The sequence below is a fragment of the Pseudorasbora parva genome, chromosome 24 (genome assembly GCF_024679245.1).
Source record: "Pseudorasbora parva isolate DD20220531a chromosome 24, ASM2467924v1, whole genome shotgun sequence".
Lineage (NCBI taxonomy): Eukaryota > Metazoa > Chordata > Actinopteri > Cypriniformes > Gobionidae > Pseudorasbora > Pseudorasbora parva.
Window position 1 is genome coordinate 7124957 of NC_090195.1, and position 21082 is coordinate 7146038.

Here is a 21082-nt window from a genome sequence, read left to right on the forward strand (position 1 = left end):
CCGTGTCTCTATGATGTACTAATGCAGAGATATAGGTGTTGCTAAACAGTTGCTAGGGTACTCTGTTTGGTTGCTATGGAGTGGCCTGGCACCATCCCATAATGATTCCCCAAAATCCCCCTGCCAGTATGAATGATATAAACCAACCCCCGTGTCTCTATGATGTTCAGATGTGAAGATATACACTGTGGATTTGGGTTGTTAGGGTGCTCGATAATGGTTGCTAGGGAGTGGCTACGAGGTGTTGAAGGTGATTTGTGATTGGCCTTTGATGCCCTGAGTCAATCAAACCCACCCCCATGTTTCTATGACACTCCTATCCAGAGATATAACTTTGATCTTTTTCAATGGAAGTCAATGGGATCGGTTGTTAGGGAGCTCTAAACGGTTGCTAGGGCGTGGCTTAATAACATCATCATGATCCTGAGATAGTGATTGGTTGTCTGAGTAGTTTGAGCCCTCCCCCTTGTCTCTGTGAGTCTGTGAAGCAGAGCTATGCTCAATACAAAATCCCTATGGGATTTACCATTGAATGAGAAACGCATGCGTTGCATGCGTTTCATGGGACAACCCTCCCCATGTTAAGTCTATGGGAAAATTTTCGATTTTTGGGGAGCTCTAGCACCCCAGGGGTACAACTTACACCCCTTTGAGATGTGTGTGCTGAGAGATCCTATCAGGATCTTCAATTTTCGTATAAGTGACGAGTGTTTTTGAATTCATGGTTTGGCGCTATGAGTGCTCAAAGTTTTCGTAATGCATTGTCGATGGGACGTTTTCGCTACTTTTTCGCCCCTGGGGCGCACCCCGCACCCCCGATCCCTTAGTAGAGATATAGCACACCATTCCCGATTGGGACGCACCTTTTGACAATTGCTTTGTTGGGTGTTTGACAAAATGTGTGGGAGGAGTAGCGCGCCGAATTTTTGTCCGGAAGAATAATAATAATAATAATAACTAGAAAGTACAATTCCTGAAGAAATTGTGAGTGGTGCTTGCCGTGGCAAAACTCGGGGCCCTGTGGCATTTGTGATGCAAAAAACCCAAGCAACATGATGTTAGCATGATGCTAACATGATTAGCAAGTTGTTAGCATGATGCTAACATGATTAGCAAGTTGTTAGCATGATGCTTACATGATTAGCATGATGTTAGCATGATGTTAACATGATTAGCATGTTGCTAGCATAATGCTAACATGATTAGCATGATGTTAGCATGATGCTAACATGATTAGCATGATGCTAGCAACATGATTAGCATGTTGCTAGCATGATGCTAACATGATTAGCATGATGCTAGCATGATGCTAACATGATTAGCATGTTGCTAGCATGATGCTAACATGATTAGCATCATGTTAGCATGATGCTAACATGATTAGCATCATGCTAGCAACATGATTAGCATGTTGCTAGCATAATGCTAACATGATTAGCATTATGCTAGCATGATGCTAACATGATTAGCATGTTGCTAGCATGATTAGCATGTTGCTAGGCGGTTGCTATGGTGTTCTGGATGGTTGCTAGGGCGTTGCTAGGCGGTTGCTAGGGTGTTCTGGGTGGTTGCTAGGGCGTTGCTAGGCGGTTGCTAGGGTGTTCTGGGAGGTTGCTAGGGCGTTGCTAGGTGGTTGCTAGGCGGTTGCTAGGGTGTTCTGGGTGGTTGCTAGGGCGTTGCTAGGCGGTTGCTAGGGTGTTCTGGGTGGTTGCTAGGGCGTTGCTAGGGTGTTGCTAGGGTGTTCTGGGTGGTTGCTAGGCAGTTGCTATGGTGTTCTGGGTGGTTGCTATGACGTTGCTATGTGGTTGCTAGGGTATTCTGGGTGGTTGCTATGGAGTGGCAACATCCCATAATGATACCCCAAAATCACCTTGCCAGTATGACTGATATAAACCAACCCCCATGTCTGTATGATTTTCGGATGTAGTGATCTGAACAGTTGCTAGGGTACTCTGTTTGGTTGCTATGGAGTGGCTTGGTAGCATCCCATAATGATTCCCCAAAATCCCCTTGCCAGTATGAATGATATAAACCAACCCCCGTGTCTCTATGATTTTCTGATGCAGAGATCTGAACGGTTGCTAAGGTACTCTGTTTGGTTGCTATGGAGTGGCTTGGCACCATCCCATAATGATTCCCCAAAATCCCCTTGCCAGTATGAATGATATATACCAACCCCCGTGTCTCTATGATGTTCAGATGTGGAGATATACACTGTGGATTTGGGTTGTTAGGGTGCTTGATAATGGTTGCTAGGGAGTGGCTAGTAAGTGTTGAAGGTGATTTGTGATTGGCCGTTGATGCCCTGAGTCAATCAAACCCACCCCCATGTTTCTATGACACTCCTATCCAGAGATATAACTTTGATCTTTTTCAATGGAAGTCTATGGGATCGGTTGTTAGGGAGCTCTAAATGGTTGCTAGGGCGTGGCTTAATAACATCATCATGATCCTGAGATAGTGATTGGTTGTCTGAGTAGTTTGGGCCCACCCCCTTGTCTCTGTGAGTCTGTGAGTCTGAGCTATGCTCAATACAAAATCCCTATGGGATTTACCATTGAATGAGAAACGCATGCGTTGCATGCGTTTCATGGGACGACCCTCCCCATTAAAAGTCTATGGGGTTTTTTGCGATTTTTGGGGAGCTCTAGCACCCCAGGGGTACAACTTACACCCCTTTGAGATGTGTGTGCTGAGAGATCCTATTAGGATCTTCAAATTTCGTATAAGAGACGAGTGTTTTGGAATTCATCGTTCAGCGCTATGAGTGTTTGAAGTTTTCGTAATGTTACGTCGATGGGACGTTTTGGCTACTTTTACGCCCCTGGGGCGCACCCCGCACCCCCGATCCCTTAGTAGAGATATAGCACACCATTCCCGATGAGGACGCACCTTTTGTCAATTGCTTTGTTGGGTCTTTGACAAAATCTCCGGGAGGAGTAGCGCGCCGAAATTTTTGTCCAGAAGGAAGAAGAAGAATAATAACTAGAAAGTACAATTCCTGAAGAAATTGTGAGTGGTGCTTGCCGTGGCAAAACTCGGGGCCCTGTGGCATTTGTGATGCAAAAAAGCCAAGCAACATGATGTTAGCATGATGCTAACATGAATAGCATGTTGTTAGCATAGAATAAGCAAAATATTAGCATAATGCTAACATGATTAGCATGTGGTTAGCACGATGCTAACATGATTAGCATGTTGCTAGCATGATGCTAACATGATTAGCATGATGCTAGCATGATGCTAACCTGATTAGCATGTTGCTAGCATGATGCTAACATGATTAGCATGTTGCTAGCATGATGCTAACATGATTAGCATGTTGTTAGCATGATGCTAACATGATTAGCATAGAGCTAGCAACATGATTAGCATGTTGCTAGCATGATGCTAACATGATTAGCATGTTGCTAGCATAATGCTAACATGATTAGCAAGTTGTTAGCATGATGCTAACATGATTAGCATGATGTTAGCATGATGCTAACATGATTAGCATTTTGCTAGCATAATGCTAACATGATTAGCATGATGCTAGCATGATGCTAACATGATTAGCATGATGCTAGCAACATGATTAGCATGTTGCTAGCATGATGCTAACATGATTAGCATGATGCTAGCATGATGCTAACATGATTAGCATGATGCTAGCATTATGCTAATCATGTTAGCATGTTGCTAGCATGATGCTAACATGATTAGCATCATGTTAGCATGATGCTAACATGATTAGCATCATGTTAGCATGATGCTAACATGATTAGCATCATGCTAGCAACATGATTAGCATGTTGTTAGCATAATGCTAACATGATTAGCATTATGCTAGCATGATGCTAACATGATTAGCATGTTGCTAGCATGATTAGCATGTTGCTAGGCGGTTGCTATGGTGTTCTGGATGGTTGCTAGGGCGTTGCTAGGCGGTTGCTAGGGTGTTCTGGGTGGTTGCTAGGGCGTTGCTAGGCGGTTGCTAGGGTGTTCTGGGAGGTTGCTAGGGCGTTGCTAGGCGGTTGCTAGGGTGTTCTGGGTGGTTGCTAGGGCGTTGCTAGGCGGTTGCTAGGGTGTTCTGGGTGGTTGCTAGGGCGTTGCTAGGGTGTTGCTAGGCAGTTGCTAGGGTGTTCTGGGTGGTTGCTAGGCAGTTGCTATGGTGTTCTGGGTGGTTGCTATGACGTTGCTATGTGGTTGCTAGGGTATTCTGGGTGGTTGCTATGGAGTGGCAACATCCCATAATGATACCCCAAAATGACCTTGCCAGTACTAATTATATAAACCAACCCCCATGTCTCTATGATTTTCTGATGCAGAGATCTGAACGGTTGCTAAGGTACTCTGTTTGGTTGCTATGGAGTGGCTTGGTAGCATCCCATAATGATTCCCCAAAATCCCCTTGCCAGTATGAATGATATAAACCAACCCCCGTGTCTCTATGATTTTCTGATGCAGAGATCTGAACGGTTGCTAAGGTACTCTGTTTGGTTGCTATGGAGTGGCTTGGCACCATCCCATAATGATACCCCAAAATCCCCTTGCCAGTATGAATGATATAAACCAACCCCCGTGTCTCTATGATTTTCTGATGCAGAGATCTGAACGGTTGCTAAGGTACTCTGTTTGGTTGCTATGGAGTGGCTTGGCACCATCCCATAATGATACCCCAAAATCCCCCTGCCAGTATGAATGATATAAACCAACCCCCGTGTCTCTATGATGTTCAGATGTGGAGATATACACAGTGGATTTGGGTTGTTAGGGTGTTCGATAATGGTTGCTAGGGAGTGGCTAGGAGGTGTTGAAGGTGATTTGTGATTGGCCGTTGATGCACTGAGTCAATCAAACCCACCCCCATGTTTCTATGACACTCCTATCCAGAGATATAACTTTGATCTTTTTCAATGGAAGTCAATGGGATCGGTTGTTAGGGAGCTCTAAACGGTTGCTAGGGCGTGGCTTAATAACATCATCATGATCCTGAGATAGTGATTGGTTGTCTGAGTAGATTGGGCCCACCCCCTTGTGTCTGTGAGTCTGTGAAACAGAGCTATGCTCAATACAAAATCCCTATGGGATTTACCATTGAATGAGAAACGCATGCGTTGCATGCGTTTCATGGGGCGACCCTCCCCATGTTAAGTCAATGGGGCTTTTTTTCGATTTTTGGGGAGCTCTAGCACCCCAGGGGTACAACTTACACCCCTTTGAGATGTGTGTGCTGAGAGATCCTATCAGCCCCTTCAAATTTCGTGTAATATATGTGTGTGTTTGAGATCCTCGCTCGGAGCTACGAGGGGTCAAAGTTTCGCCCCATCAATCGTCTATGGCACTTTCGGGGTACGTTTGCACCCCTGGGGCGCACACCGTACCCCCGATCCCTTATAAAAGTCATAGCACACGATTCCCGTATAGGCCGCCGACTTTGGCTATTTAGTGGTTGGGGTTTGACAAAATTTGTGTGAGGAGAAGCGCGTCAAAATAAGTGGCCAGAAGAATAATAATAATAATAAGTATGGTGGAGAACAATAGTGATGCCTTGCTAAAGCAAGCACCACTAATAAGTATGGAGGAGAACAATAGTGATGCCTTGCTAAAGCAAGCACCACTAATAATAAGTATGGTGGAGAACAATAGTGATGCCTTGCTAAAGCAAGCACCACTAATAATAATAAGTATGGTGGAGAACAATAGTGATGCCTTGCTAAAGCAAGCACCACTAATAAGTATGGTGGAGAACAATAGTGATGCCTTGCTACGCAAGCACCACTAATAAGTATGGAGGAGAACAATAGTGATGCCTTGCTAAAGCAAGCACCACTAATAAGTATGGAGAAGAACAATAGTGATGCCTTGCTAAAGCAAGCACCACTAATAAGTTTATTTAGTATATCAGTAAGTTGGCTCTTCCAAGCCAACTTAATTATCAGGCTCATTAACAATTTTTAAAACAAAAAATGCGTAGAATAGAGTAAATGACGCATGAGGCAAATTACTACATTTTACTGTTTACATACACAATAGCTAATACAGACTTTTCAGTATTGCTTTTTTTCTTCTACCACATTTTAGTCATCATAAATTAAATATTATTTGTAAGCTGTAACACTCAATGTAGAAATTGGACATTGTGTTAATATTTAATACATTGTAGATTTTTGTATATCAACTGTTATTTATATATATATATATATATATATATATATATATATATATATATATATATATATATATATATATATATATATATATAGTATAAAATAAAAACATTTAGTTATTTTTTTACACTTTAATTTTGATGAAACCGGTTTCTTCAAACAGAGCTCTGTATTCTAAAGCATTCATTATAACCATATAAGTTCAGATCTGTGCTCAAAGGGGATTGCAGTTAACAGGTTTAAAGAAACCAATATGTAATAAACAGCATGTATTGTGCACTATGCAATGAACAGCTTGATAATATTCCATTTCAAAAGAACTCTGAGTCAGCTAACAGAGAAAACAAGCATCACACTTGATGATTTGTATTTGCTGCAGGCTGAAAACAGTTCTTGTTAGGTATTATTGACTGATAAAAGCAGTATCCATGAAAACAAGTGGAGAAACAGCGTTACTTGCATTGGCTGATATTACCCAGCGTGTCTGAATGAGATCAGGGATAATGCTAAATTAAAAACAGCAAGACGTGGAATTCTTTGAACTCTTAGTTTAGATGCAGCAGCCCTGAACTCGATTTCAGACATTATCTGTAGTGATAAAAGCATGAACGTGGATGCACTTATCTCCTCAAATCGTGTGTTTATTGCATTTCCTTCACTAGCAGTGAAGACTGATCAACTTCAGACTATCAAACGGGAGCTGACTCAGATCAAGATGAAGATCGACTCTCTTCTGGGCCGCCTGGAGAAGATCGAGAAACAGCAGAGATCCGAGTGCGGTGAGTCAGACATACAGCTATAGGAGAGCACAAATAAAATCTAGTCCAGCGGGTCAGGTCTGCAAACATCAGCTGTACGGGGAGAAATACTGGGAGTGCATGCATGCTATCTATCTCTGTGACAGGCGAGGAGACAGCAGCCAATTTGTCATAACTGTTATAAAGGCAATCTTGCACTGTTTTACTATAGCAAATCCCATTTCACCATGTTCACCCGTAGATAAGATTGCCGTTCCTCAGTGTGTCTACTAGATGAAAACAGCAGTCGCGAGAGTCAAACTTTGCATGTGCTTGATACACAGATTAAAGACATAGTTCACCCAAAAATGAACATTCCTTTATCATTTACTCACACTCATTTTGTCCCAAACCATGACTGACAAAAGGTGACATTTTAAAACCTTTAAATTATCAGCATGATCAAAAGTTTGTTGAAAAACACAATCTACTACATGCCTTCTGTCATATGACTGATTTTATATTTAACAAGCAAAGTCCTTTTTATATACGTCCCCCTTCAAGTTGTGATACGTTTTACTGTGAAGTTTTTAATGTAAGTAATGTCTTCATTGTAAGTAAACGTAAAAATAACTTGTATATTAATATTTTGTTGCTATAGCTTAAATATAGTTTAATATATTAATATATAGTTGCTTATCCCTCATTTTTAGAACAATCATGTTAAAGGAGTCATGAACTGCATTGTTTTTTGTTTACTGTGGTGGATGATTAACTAATGACCATTAATCTAAAGTGTTACCGTGTGTTTTTACTATTACAGCTCTCAAGGTTAAATAATCATTAAAAATATTGATAGCATTATATTTAGATCGTAGCATGAAAGGTAGCAGTGATGAGCATTGTATTTCTGGTTCTGCACACTAACGAAGGCTTTCGTTATAACTAACTGTGCAAACACGATAAATAAGAGATTTGTTTAGTCCAGAACTCAGTCACTGATAAACTCGCACTGGTTCATTGACAGCTCCAGTGATCGCAAAGGGAGCTTTCTTTGATCGCTTTCTACAGGCTATATCATTTAAATTACAGTTTTAATAACAGATTATTTTCAGAAATCACTGATCACAGATCAGGTGTTAGAATTAACACAGTTCTTTGCATGTTGTTGTGGCAATAATGTACCTATCGTAAAAATCTGTTTACAAAGACTGCACTGAAATTGCGACTGATATAGAATCCACAGTGAAATGTACCGCTTACAAATGAAGACATTCACATTGTTGAAAATAAAATAACCACTTTCCTCATTGACTTACATTACAAGCTATCAGAATTTCATCTTACTTCATGGCCATATATTTCTGCTCAGTCACCTCAGAATAAAACAGGTGTTTTTGTTTTTGAGAATGAGCGTAATTTTCTCTTAAATCATTCTATAGGGCCATAAAAGCCTGATGTAAACAAAAAAAGAAAACAAAATTGCTTACAATATGACTGATATTTGTGGTATAAATCATAATCGTCACTAAATATGTCTCTTTTTTTCAGAGCCTCATAGGAAATATGAGGATAACTGTGACTCTTTGCATGAGGAGTCGATATCGGAGACGGCGGACAACTCCGGAGAAGATGGAGGAGAGGGGCCGCTGGATGCGGAGGCGGGAGAAATGACGGATGGCGGTGATGATGACTACGACGAAGAAGGCAGCACTGATCTGGTACGTTCGCTTCATTAGCAGCCGTGGGTGTGGAAGGCCCTGTTGAAGCTAATTTTACAGATTTATTCATCGTTGCGGACACGAGAGACGCAGGGTTGGGAGAGCAGAAGCTGACAGGGCTCTGCTGGGCTGCTTTCTGCTCTCTTAACCCTCGCCTGTCACGCTCCGTAATTAAACCCGAGTCAGAACCTCTGGAGACGCTAGGGTCCGGCAGCACCGCGACCAACAGCGAAGTCAAATTAAGATTTAGGATGTGCTTCCCGCTGAGGAGACAGGCTGACTGTATTTTAATGAGCTCTTACATTTTCTCAGACTGTGGAAATAAAACGTCAAAGAGAAGTCCTGCTGGAAAGATTCCCAACGGTTACCCACATTTCAGGTCAGAGTGTGACCTCCAATGCAGCTGGTAGATACCTAAACAATACAGATATAAATTAGCTAGACTTTTAAAAGAAAATCTTGAGAAGTAATTTCAGACCCTGCATATGTTTCTACAGAAGGAAACTTGAGGTCAAAGGATTGTAGCGTATTGTATTGCGCAGGTAAATTTCTTAGCAGATTGCAACATGACATCATGACTGCGTAAACATACACTTTCTAAAGGTAAGTGGCGTGTTATCTATACGCATTTTGAGCTATCCGCGTGTATGTCTGCGCCTAAATGCATCATCTCCGCGTGTATGTCTACGCCGTGTGATTCCTCCAACCTGATCTGACAAAAATTAATATTTATAGCCTAATTTTATATTTTGGAGCAACTAACTCCACTCCTACCCTAAACCTACCCACTTTCAACAATATAAAACACGTAACAGGCAAAAATGTACAGTCACATGTATTTATTGCAAAAACTGACCAAAAAACTGTATAGAAGTATTAACTCATGTTGCATTCCAAGTCTTCTGAAGTCATACAATATCTCCATGTGAAGAACAGAGTTGATCTTAATGTTTTAGTCGTTGAAATGATGATCGCGCCCCTTTGTGAACAGAACACACACGCACTCGTTAATATTTCTGATTCAAATGATACACGAGACGACTGATGAGAATGACGCGATCGGTCACGAGACACACGACAGCCAATGCTGTCAAAGCTGACCTGACGTTTCTTCCGGCGGCAATATTTGAAATGTATTATTAATCTTTGGCGGATGGACTAGGCGTTACTGATCGCTTTTGGGGATTTCTTCACACAAATCAATCGTTTGGCCTCGGAGCACTTGGAGTATTTGTTCTTTCTGAATAAATTGTGCCTGCAGTCGTATCTGCCTGTTATCCTGTTTTTTATAATACACAAATGGGTAGGTTTAGGGAAGAGTTTGAGTTACGCATTCAAAATGTCTGAATATGTGTGTGTCCACAAGGTAAATGGATTTATAAACATACTAAATTATGTTTTTTTGAAAATGTAAAAATGCAGAATGTTTCTTGTGAAGGGTAAGTTTAGGGGCAGTGTGTGTGTGTGTGATGGGTAGGTTTAGGGGTAGGGGGATAGAATGAAACGGCATTGATAAACACGCTAAAAAGCGAGTATGCGTCTTGATAGCACGCCAAAATGGCATACGAATTGGCGTGTCATACGTGCCATTTCATGAGATCAGTCTGCAGATTGAATGGCTGGATTATCAGAGCACATCTGCTCTTCTGACACCATGCAGCTTTTATTGATATTCATTTTTCCGTCAGAAAATGTTAATGATGTGAGTTGGATATGTCTGACAGAACAAATTAGTTAGACAAAGTCTTTATGGACCACGTGAAGCATTTCGCATGTTTATTTTTTGATCTGATACCAAGTAAGATACTGTACCCAGGGGCGTAGAATTCACAGGGGATGTGTCACCCCCCACTTTTAATAAAACACATTTTTTGGGGTCAAGTACGTTCACGTAATGGTTTTCATGGGCCAATGTGAAGAAATCGAGATTTAAATACAGAGAGACAAGATATTCAATCATCCAAATTGAGGCAATGTGAGCATTATTGAGCGCTTAACACACTTATATAATCTGTTTAATTCATACTCAAAGCTGGAGGGCGTCCTCGCGTAGAAAGTCCAAAAATGGTTCAAAAGTTGTGATGGAAAACGCTTATCTAGCGTTAGCTGTAGCAGAATAACAAGCAGAAACGTTTTGACTGATGACACACTTCGTGACATTTCTAAAATGATGGCAATGCCCTTGACTGTACTTCTATTAAATGGAAGTTTTTGTAATTTCTGGGGATAAAATAAGTAATATTACACATTAGAGCTGCAACTAACGATTATTTTTTCTGTCGACTAATCTAACGATTATTTTTTCGATTAGTCGACTAATCTAACGATTAATTTTTTTACCCTTTGAAATTTTTCAAAATTCTGTGGCACCCCCTCGCATAAGTTACGCTAGAGGTGTAACAGTACAGACTGCTCACAGTTCACTTTGTATCACGGTTTTAGGTTCACGTTTCAGTACAGTTTGGTATTTGCTATGTTCAGGGGAAAAAGGACTACTGTCAAATGAAAATAAAGAAAATAAGAACAGATAACTTAAATAGAAGCAGCAGCACAAATAAATACTATTGAGCAAAGATGAGAATAAAATAAACAATGCTTTTCAGGTAGGTCTAACATTAGTTTTTAGGTAGAGAAATGGAATTAAGTAATCAAAAGTAAAATAACCACACATTTAACTGTTTAAAATTAAAAAATAATCCTTATTAAACTTACAAAAGCTATTCAGTCAGGAGCAGTGAGTGATGTCTTTATCTTTTGTTTGACATTAAACAGACAGCAGTGAATGCTACTGCCCCTTTAAGACCCACGGATAGTCGTCGTATTTTCTGTATAAAGTTCACTTAAGGCATAGAGTAGGCTATGACATTTTGACATACTTTTTGTGAGTTTGTCCGTTTAAGCACAGGATTTGAAAGATAACTCAATATTTGCGCGCTTTGGGGCAAGTGCACAAAGACAGATCTTCTCATTCGAGTCTCCTGGCTACACGGGGGTGATGACGGTGAAAATGACTGCTCATATTCGGACGTACAGCAGCACTCGCATGCGTTTTATAAAGTTTACAAAGAGAGACCGTTTTGCCCACGTTTTTCTTTTATTATCGCTGTTGTTGTAGTGTACCTGAGGAGTCAGCACGTGTATCCATCGACAGAAACATACATACAGCATTATTTTCAAGTTACAACCCATATTAAAGATTCGTCATCAGATGCGAGATGAACCGAAGTGTAAGTGCGTCCCCGCAACTTTTGCTCGGGATCCCGGTTGGGAAACACTGGTCTGTATTGATTGACACCACGCTGGTTTGTTTAGAATTATATGAGCGCCGTGACCGCGTGATGAAGGGGTGATGAAGGCTTGTCGCAACTCTGTTATTCAACTGCTCTGGTTTTAAAAGCTATGTCATACTAAATGCGCCAAAATGCAATAAAACTTGTTTTACGGTCGAATGCAACGCGTGTGTGTGTGAGTGAGTAGACGCGCAAAAGGGCGGAGAGAGAATTTAAGGAAATGCAGCTAAACGAATATGCGTGCGTCTTTTAAATAGCGTAAAAATGAATGAATGACGAATGTGGCGGCCGTTATTGATTATGTGGCAGTCCGCCACAAATTAGTCTATGTGTGGGAAACACTGTTTGGCCTCTGTTTAAAGTATTCCCATACTTTTGATATTCGCGGTCTAGGTTTTTGTGATAGAACCAGGAGCAGAAGCCAACATTACGCGAGATGAACGTCTGACACGACGCGTCGACGCATTTCACGAACGTCGACGTATTTCCGTAGTCGACGTCGTCGATGACGTCGACGCGTCGTTGCAGCACTAGTTATAACCATTTTCTATATTAATATAATTAATTTATTCCTAAATAACATTCCTATTTAAAGGCACAATATGTAAGATTTGTGTACCGTGTTTTACCATGAATCTTATCTTTTTATGGATCTAGCTCATTGCATAAAACAAGTGTTTCATAATAGCCGCAGAGTGAAATCACAGTAAAGCATAACTATCAACTCATTCAAATAATGTATGTAATATGATAAAACAGCACTGCGTTACCCCACATACGCATGAGCAGAAGAAGCGGAAGCGCTCGACTGCGGCATAATAAAAGCTTCACAGAATCAATGCGTCATCAAACTACACCTTTGTTTTGAATCAGAGACTTCTAGCTGCAAAAAATTACATATTGTGGCTTTAATATAGGAATTTATTTGTGTTGGCAAAGCTAAATTTTACTCCAGTCTCCAGTGTCACATCATCCTTCAGAAATCACCCTAATATGCAGATTTGCTGCTTAAGAAACATTTCTTATTACATCATGCTTAATGATGGTTGTGCTGCTTAATATTTTGTGGCAATCACTAGTTTTCTTTCAGGTTTGTTTGATGAATCGTAAGCTCAAACGAACAGCATTATTTTGAAATGAAAATCTTTTTTAACTTTGTATGTATGTATTTATATTCTAGAAGTCACGGTGCACCGATTTTAAATATGTCGCAACGTTATTTTATGCTGGGAAAAGTTCTGGTTATACGAGACTGATATAATGCTCATACGTGTATCCATATCAGTGCATTTCTAATTTGAAACTTCCGATTTTGCGTGTGTGTGTGTGTGTGTGTGTTTCAGATGGAGAATCATGTGTCTGATATTGACAACTGAAGGTAAGTTGATTGTTTTCTGTATTTTATTTCATTTAAATGTTTTATACAGTAGATATTCTTAGTTTCATCAATGTATTTATTCAATTTTACTGGCGATTGAATGAATCATTGATCACAGAATGCAGTTCAATACAGCTTTGTTTTTACAGGACATCAATTCTGAGATGAACAGAAGACATGAAACTCTGTGAAGACGGACGTCTTTTCTCAAAGAGCCCATGAAGGCTTCCGATTGGCTGATTAGGCGCAGAGCAAATATTTTAACAAGTTTAGCATCTACTTAAAATACAAATAAGTTGACATTTAATTTAGAAGCTCATGTAAACAAGAAGTTATATTTTTCCCTCACCGGTTAATTTTCCTTAAGCAATGATTTTTAGTCAGTGTGTGGAAAATGAGCCTTAAAATGTCAGAAAAAACTGTAACTTGGCATTTTTAAAACCTTCAGTATTTAACAGAATTAATTAAAATAATTCTAGGATTTTAAAATATGAGGTCTGGCAATGAGTATAAAAACATTTTATCATTACATCTATACCCCCATATTGTCTCTCTCTCACACACACTCATACTTATTTCCTATCCAATTTGTTTTCTGAAAATCATGTGTAATTCTACACCATGAATCAAAATATATTTGATTCCCACACCGAATCGAGTAAAATAACTAGTCAAGTACTTGGTACAATGAAAGTTTTAGCTCCCTACTGCCACAGTAGTTTCATCAGGCTCAAACCTGTACACTTCAGGATGACCGAAATATTGTCAGACCACGAACTCGAAAAAATGAAATGTCTTAATGTACTGTAAAGATGATATTGTGTGTACATTGTCACTGTATTTTGTTTTTCATCATTGCATAGGTGTGTGTGTAATTCAGAGCGACATGTAGTAGTCACACTGTTTCTGTTCTCTATGATGTCATTCGGTATGGAGTGTGTCATAATGAACTCTATTTTTGTATGGCAGATTTACAGAAAAAGCTTCAGAATATTCATATTTGTTCTGCTGACATTTTCATTCTGCTACTGTACATAATTTATTTGTTAAAATAAGAATGTGAAATGTATGTGTATAGCTTTAAAAAAAAAAAAAAAAAAAAGATTGATGGAAAATTGATTCAGTCCACTGAAAAAGTGATTTTTTTTTCCCCTATATTTTGAAATCGGTGTCATGTTTGAGAGAAATTATTCTATACTGATCCAGGTCACTGATGTCATCTCAGAGGCCTAGAAATATAACTAAATTACTTCATATTGTATAGAAATGTAAACTATTTGTAAAGATATTTTTATGATTGGCATGTTCATTAATGTATTTTCAGTTTATTGTCTGGCTGTGGGCTTTGTGGTGTAGGAACAGACTGCCATTACAATCACAATACAGAAATCACAATTTTTTTTAATTTATTTTTTACATTGGTTGTGGAGCAGAACCGAATGCAGTATTTCAGCTGTAAGGACAGTCTGGTTTTAAGAATAAAAGAAAAACATTTATTGCCATTCATGTGACAATTTTAGCTGTGATTTTGTAATCATACAGACACTGCAATATTTATTAAAATATGATCATTTAACAGCCTTGAATTGCCACATTTAGATAACATTATCTGAGAGCATGGCACAGGTGCACTTAGGCACATCCAAATCCACTTTTGCTAGTTTAACGACGGAAAAAAATGGTCCAAAATGATTGTACCTACTAGTCTCTTAATGAGTAATGGGTGTTGTTTTGGGCGTAATGTGTTAGAATCTCCCATTCCCCTTAAAAGCCAGTTTGCTCGCCATGCCGGATTCGCTGTTTACATGGTGGAATTTGCGATCCCTTTATTCTCCTTTATATTCTCCTAAATATTATTTTTAATGTTTAATAGTGTGAGTACTGCTGCACATCCCTGTGTGTGTAATAAGCAGTGTTCGCACCGTACACCCGCCTGTAGACACATTACTAACGCGCCCTTTAAATAACACAAAATACTGCGCTATTGACTTCAGACCAGAGACCTATTGCACAAAACTAGGATAACGGATATCTTAAGCCCCTTTCACACTGCACGTCGGACCCGCAATATTCCCAGAACATTGCCGGGTCGCCTTCTGTGTGAAAGCAACCACGTCCCGGAATTGATTACCGAATTGAACCCGGGTCGGGGACCTAGTAACATTGTGGGGTTCGATCCGGGACGAGCGCTGTGTGAACAAAAGCCAAAACTAATGCCGCAACGTGTACGTAGTTATCGTGCGACTCCTAGAGCTTGTTTTTTCAATAATACAACCCTGCAGTGCCAGAAGAGCTAGTCTGTGTTTTAAACGCAGAGAGTGTTCCTATACAAAAGAAACTAAAATTAAACAATGAGAAACGTGCGCAAACTTGACACAAGTCGAGACCACGGAGCTCCTTACTATCCGCACTGAAGCTGAGATCGCTCGCCGTTATACGTCACATCCAGATGTTATATTCATGTCAAATTTGTACACTGCTGTCGTGTAAACGTACCCTGAAGGCACACTTACACCAAGAACGATAACAATAACGAAAGATAACTATTTTAGCGAATAAATTGAGCCAGGATCATCCCGGCTTAATCCCTTATCCTAGTTTTGTGCAACAGGCCCCAGGTTTCAGTTGGTCAATTGCACAGTCTTTTTCAGTTCCTCAAAATAGCAACGCGCCAACAATACGCCTGAACTCACCTGGTTTTCAGACCATCACGGCCATCTGCTTTTGCTATTAAAACAACGTGACGCTGGACGAAAAAACGATAACTCTGCCAGGCTGAATCATGAAAAAACACGTGTCATCGTGTCTGACGTCACTTTGCGCTGGGTGTATGATGGGGCCCTAAAGGTGAAGTGTGTCGTTTCGATGACAATAGTCACTGTCAGAATGAGTGAGATAGCCAATCAAATCAAAGGGGGCGGGGCGTACTGGTAGGGCTTTCGGTTCAGTGCACGCGTCTACCGAACTGTACGAATGCAATCTTTAACAGTTAACAGTCGGCTTGTTTTAACCACAGAACATATTTCAAATGAGTCCCCACGCGAACATATTAGGTATTCAGTCCATTTCATCACAAAATTCAAACGATAAATGCTGTTTTGACGCTCTAATGTGATGTGACTGAGTACGCGTCAGGTCAAGCGGCGCGCAAGGGAACGTAATCATCTCTTCATAAAGAATAAAAATGAATTAATATCTCGTACCGAACCGTGACTTCAAAACTGAGGTACATACCGAACCGTCAGATTTGTGTACCGTTACACCCCTACTTACTGGTAGTGCAAATATCAATGCGACACATTAGTTATAGCAGTAAAACAGTGTGTCATAAGATGTAAGTAGCTAAACATTTCATATTTGACAACTGTTTTATGATAAAAACGTTCAGCAGCATAACGGTAATATTACGAAATGTCATTTTCAATTAAAAATGGTGACATGTAAATCATAACTGATATTGATGTGACAAACGGTTACCATTTGTTACATATTAGGCAGACAAAAAGAAGAGCGAATTTGTGCTTATTAAAAAAAAATCTCTTTCATAATTGAATTATTTTGAATAAACCAATACCCCCCACCCCCACCCTCTTCCCCCCGAAAACCCCCTGTTGATCCCCCTAGTGCCTACGACAAGGTTACGGCCTTGCTTTTAGCTGTGGTGCTATGTGTCATAATGAGTAAGCAACTACTGAGTAGCCAAACGCTGTAGAGCGTCTCGCTAACATAAACCAAGTATCTGCACTGGGTGCATTTTTTGACATGGCACTGGACAAAGTAAACAAACTGGTAGGCTACATTTGTCTTTCTCAATGGGTGCATATTGTCTCATATTGATTGTTGCATTGCAATACCCTGTTTGCTTTGACGTGTTCATGACCTTTTTAATCTTGTCTAACTGTAGCGATTTTGGCTTCCACTCCTGTGCCCGAAGCTGTATGAGCGACATGTAATGCATCAGCTAACCACAGATCCCGCCTCAATGTTTTGATGGTGCCTGGGAGCCTCAATGTTTACACTTTTGGGGGGAGAAAAACCCATAAATGGCATACTAATAGTATTCAATACATTGGGTTAAGAGAATGTGTTTTAACATAAATAAATAAAAAATAGCATAGAATATTTTGAAATGCAGAATGAGAGAAAGCTGGCACCGTTACTTTGTGTATGTGTGGTTGGCAGAGGAGGAATCGCAGCACCTGTCGTGGTTTTGGACGCACCTGAGTGCAGATGTAGCAGATGGTGAATCAAATACACTCAATTTATCAACATCAAAAGCAAATGTCTGGGTTAATTAGGGCCACTGGCCACTTCACATGGAATCAGTTCATTGTATTAACTTCATCCTGATCCCATTTCAGCAATATTCATGAGACAATTACCACTAAAGCCGTTTAGAAATAACTAATTTGATTAATTATATTAATATAAATGGAGAAAAAAGGCACTATGTCGCCTACTGACTTGTGCTTATTTGACATCCATGTTTGCATATATTTTCAGTCGACTGAAAAAAAAAGATAGCAATATTTTTTGCAATGGAATGACTTGAGCACATCTCTCATATCATGAGCAAAATTACAACAATCGCATGACATTTGTTTACAAAATGATTTTCAAAATCCAATTATCATGATTTTATACATGGATGCATGATGAATGAGGGAAAACATTTGCATTTGGATGGATTCCAAATGCATTACCATTCCCAAATAACAGAAAACAATTAAACAGGTTTCAAATTTCATATCGGCATAAACTGATAGGAATTCGCCAAAGTCACTTTTTTCCTCATTATTCAGTTTTGGGATAATTTATTTTACAGTCAGCTGTGTTACTATATCCTCCTACTAAAAAAGGGAAAGGAATCCAATATCCAATTTCATATCCAAAATTAAAGTGGTTTTGCGGCATTATAAATACTCATCTCCCAGCTCACTGCACAAATCTTCATTAACATTTATATTATATTAGCTCAGGGCTGGATATGCACTTTTTTCCACAGGCCATATTTGAAAAATATTCAAATGAAGTTGGTTGTTATGACAATAATCTGTGCAAAGTTTTCTAATGACTCGCACTGCCATAAAAAATAATGGAAATACTCCTCAAAGGTCATCTAGAGTTGACTATAAGTACAACATGTAATATGAGTAATACAACGCTAATACAACGCTTATTAAATTGTCTTTGCACATTTGATAGCGGGTTAGGCATGATATCATGACAGAAAAAAACAAACGGTCATCTCCTTATGTGAAACAGATTTCACTGTGAAAACTAAAATATATATTATTTATTTATTTATTTATAGACAGACTGTATGAGATGTAACGAAATTCATTTTTAAATCGGTTACATTCCAATACATTTGTTACATTGTTCCTCTTTTTTTGCATCAGTTAATAGACTAACTTAGCTACAGTTCATTGTTAGTTTATGTTAGCGCTGGTCTATATTAACATATACAATTTTAGATTTTAATTAAATATTCATTTTAATAGATGTCGATGTTGACAATGGATGCGTTTACATGCACGTTCTTAAGCCGATTATGCCCAATAAGCCGACAATGAACATGGTTATGTAAACGCGGTAACCCGTTTTCTTTTATCGGAGTAAGGTCATAAACGGCATAAGCATAAACCGGTCGGGACAGGTAGTTTTCTTCCACTTACGCCCGTTTCACACATGCTCCGTCTGCAGTGCGTGTGCGGTGCGTGTTGCGTTGCGTGTGCGTTGCAGGAGCCCCACACCCTGTAGTCCTTTCACATATGCTGCGTTTGCAGTCCGCAACTGATCCGCTTTTACATACCACAAACACAGCATTTATTAATGATTTTTTTATTTAAAATCCAGAAGTTGTTACTAATCTTGGCTCATCAGAATTGCAATTCTCTTTGTTTAATCTTTCTGAGTAGACAGGTTAACGTAGGCTACAAGCCTACATTTAAACAGCACTTTTTCAATTCATTAATTCATATTTATATATTAATATACTTTAGATTTAGCTCACACAAAAGGCAAAACATTTAAACATAGGTTATAGCCTAAAATCATAAACATTTTAAATTAGAAACTTAGAATAGTCTATTCAAAAACAGCCGACTCTCGTCTTTTCTTTCGTTTTTAAACCCTTTGAAAAGAAATCCTGCAGGTCAAAAATAACTGCATTTCACCTCCAAGAAAGTACGAGTGCTCTCCATTATGGCACATTTTTTACCTAAATGCCAGGTAAGGTGTCGTTTTGTTGCTTTACTTGAGAAAAAAAGCCATGTGTTGACTTTGAAACAAGAGTACATTTTAATGCATCCGCATAATGCATGATATGCATCCGTGTTGAAATTACTAGATTTTCGCGTCAGTACATGTTTATTTTAATGCGAACAATGTTCTATCACTTTAATGCAGCAACGCAGCGCAGCGCAGCAAAAAATAGACTCGGTACGAAAAGATCCGTGCACTGCTGCAGACGCAACGCTCCTGGAACGGACTGACGGACCGCATCCGCGTGCAGTGTGAAAGCTGCCATCCGTTAACATGGGTACGGAAAAAAATACGCAACGCACACGCACTGCAGACGGAGTATGTGTGAAACGGGCGTTACCTCGATTTCGCGCTGCATGTAAACCCTGATGTAAACGCATTAACCTGCTTTCTGTCGGCTAATTGAAGTGCGCATGTGTGATAGGTGAGAAAAATGCTAATTTAGAGCAGATTTAAACGCATCCAGACAGAGCGAGCTAGCGTTTTGCATGAAATAAGGGCATATATCACAAACGTAGACTCGTTTAAGACCCAGAAAATTGTAAAGAGGTGTTCTCTTTTCTCATGCTGCAGAATTAGCCTAGAAGAGGTTCAGTCAAAACGCTTCATAACTGCATTAGGGATAATACGAGCTGTAAATCTTCCGCTGACACGGTGCACGCTTTATGTAACATCACAACTGACGTAACATTTAAAAAAAAATAAAAAAAACAGTCAGCTACGGACATTATTATTTTTGACGTCACTACAAGAAAATAACCCGGTTATAAAGTCATGTAAAAAAAAAAAAAAAAAAAAATTAACAGTCTTGTAAACGCGGTTTAACTTACTTGCGTTGTCAGTTTACTGGTTTGCATGTAAACGGGGAAAACTGGTTATTTCAATAAGCTGATTTTTTTTTTTAGTTATCAGCTTACTGGTGTGCATGTACACGCACCCGATGAAGGTATGTCACTTTTGACCCGATTAAAAAAAACAAAACTTGCATGCGCTTCGCGGAAGAACATTGTTTTGGTTGTACTTCGGCTCTGTGCGGATGAATATGACACCGCTTTCCAATGAAATTTTTTAGAGCTGCATATGGCAATTTTACATTTATTTAATAAAATAACTCACCTGCTGAGTAATAATAACGGCATCTCCGTGTTGCTTTGACAACATTTTAAATCCCTCCGTTCTCGTCTTCTCTGGAAAGTTGATTGTGGTTTTATCACGAGCTCGACGCGTCCTCTTTTCGCCCGCAGGCTCTCTTCTGTTGGGTGTTTTTTAAATTGGGTATTTGGAGATTTATCAAGCTCCATGTCAACCTTTATCGCTCGTTGTATCATCTAACATCCACTCCCACACGCACACACACCAGACGGAGCAACATCTCTATTCGCGGAAATGACGATACACGCACGGGCAAGTGACGTATGTGCGCGATTTCCCACGAAAACCACCCAGACAGGTCTAAAAATAAATAAAAAAAATAGGCTTACCATAGTGAATTAGGGTAAGTAAAAAACACTGTTTTTAATAAGGACTGATGATTATA

General features: G+C 39.5%; 1 protein-coding gene and 1 long non-coding RNA gene across 6 annotated transcripts in view; one reads left to right on the plus strand and one right to left on the minus strand.

The window, feature by feature from the left end:
• Positions 1 to 14013, plus strand: part of LOC137063407 (RNA-binding Raly-like protein) — a 266010-nt gene extending 251997 nt beyond the window's left edge. For 3 of the 5 annotated variants that reach the window (XM_067434499.1, XM_067434498.1, XM_067434497.1), the window contains 4 exons: positions 6815 to 6931; positions 8441 to 8610; positions 13244 to 13278; positions 13428 to 14013. In XM_067434499.1, the coding sequence (XP_067290600.1) occupies positions 6815 to 6931; positions 8441 to 8610; positions 13244 to 13276 (320 nt within the window). In that variant the 3' untranslated portion in view covers positions 13277 to 13278; positions 13428 to 14013. The remainder of the gene's footprint in view (positions 1 to 6814; positions 6932 to 8440; positions 8611 to 13243; positions 13279 to 13427) is intronic. The other 2 variants (XM_067434500.1, XM_067434496.1) reach the window with 1 other exon arrangement.
• The window catches only part of LOC137063408 (uncharacterized), a 99144-nt gene extending 78272 nt beyond the window's left edge, over positions 1 to 20872 (minus strand). The window contains exon 1 of the long non-coding RNA XR_010901382.1: positions 20662 to 20872. This is a non-coding gene — a long non-coding RNA (uncharacterized lncRNA). The remainder of the gene's footprint in view (positions 1 to 20661) is intronic.
• Positions 20873 to 21082: the final 210 nt, after the last annotated feature.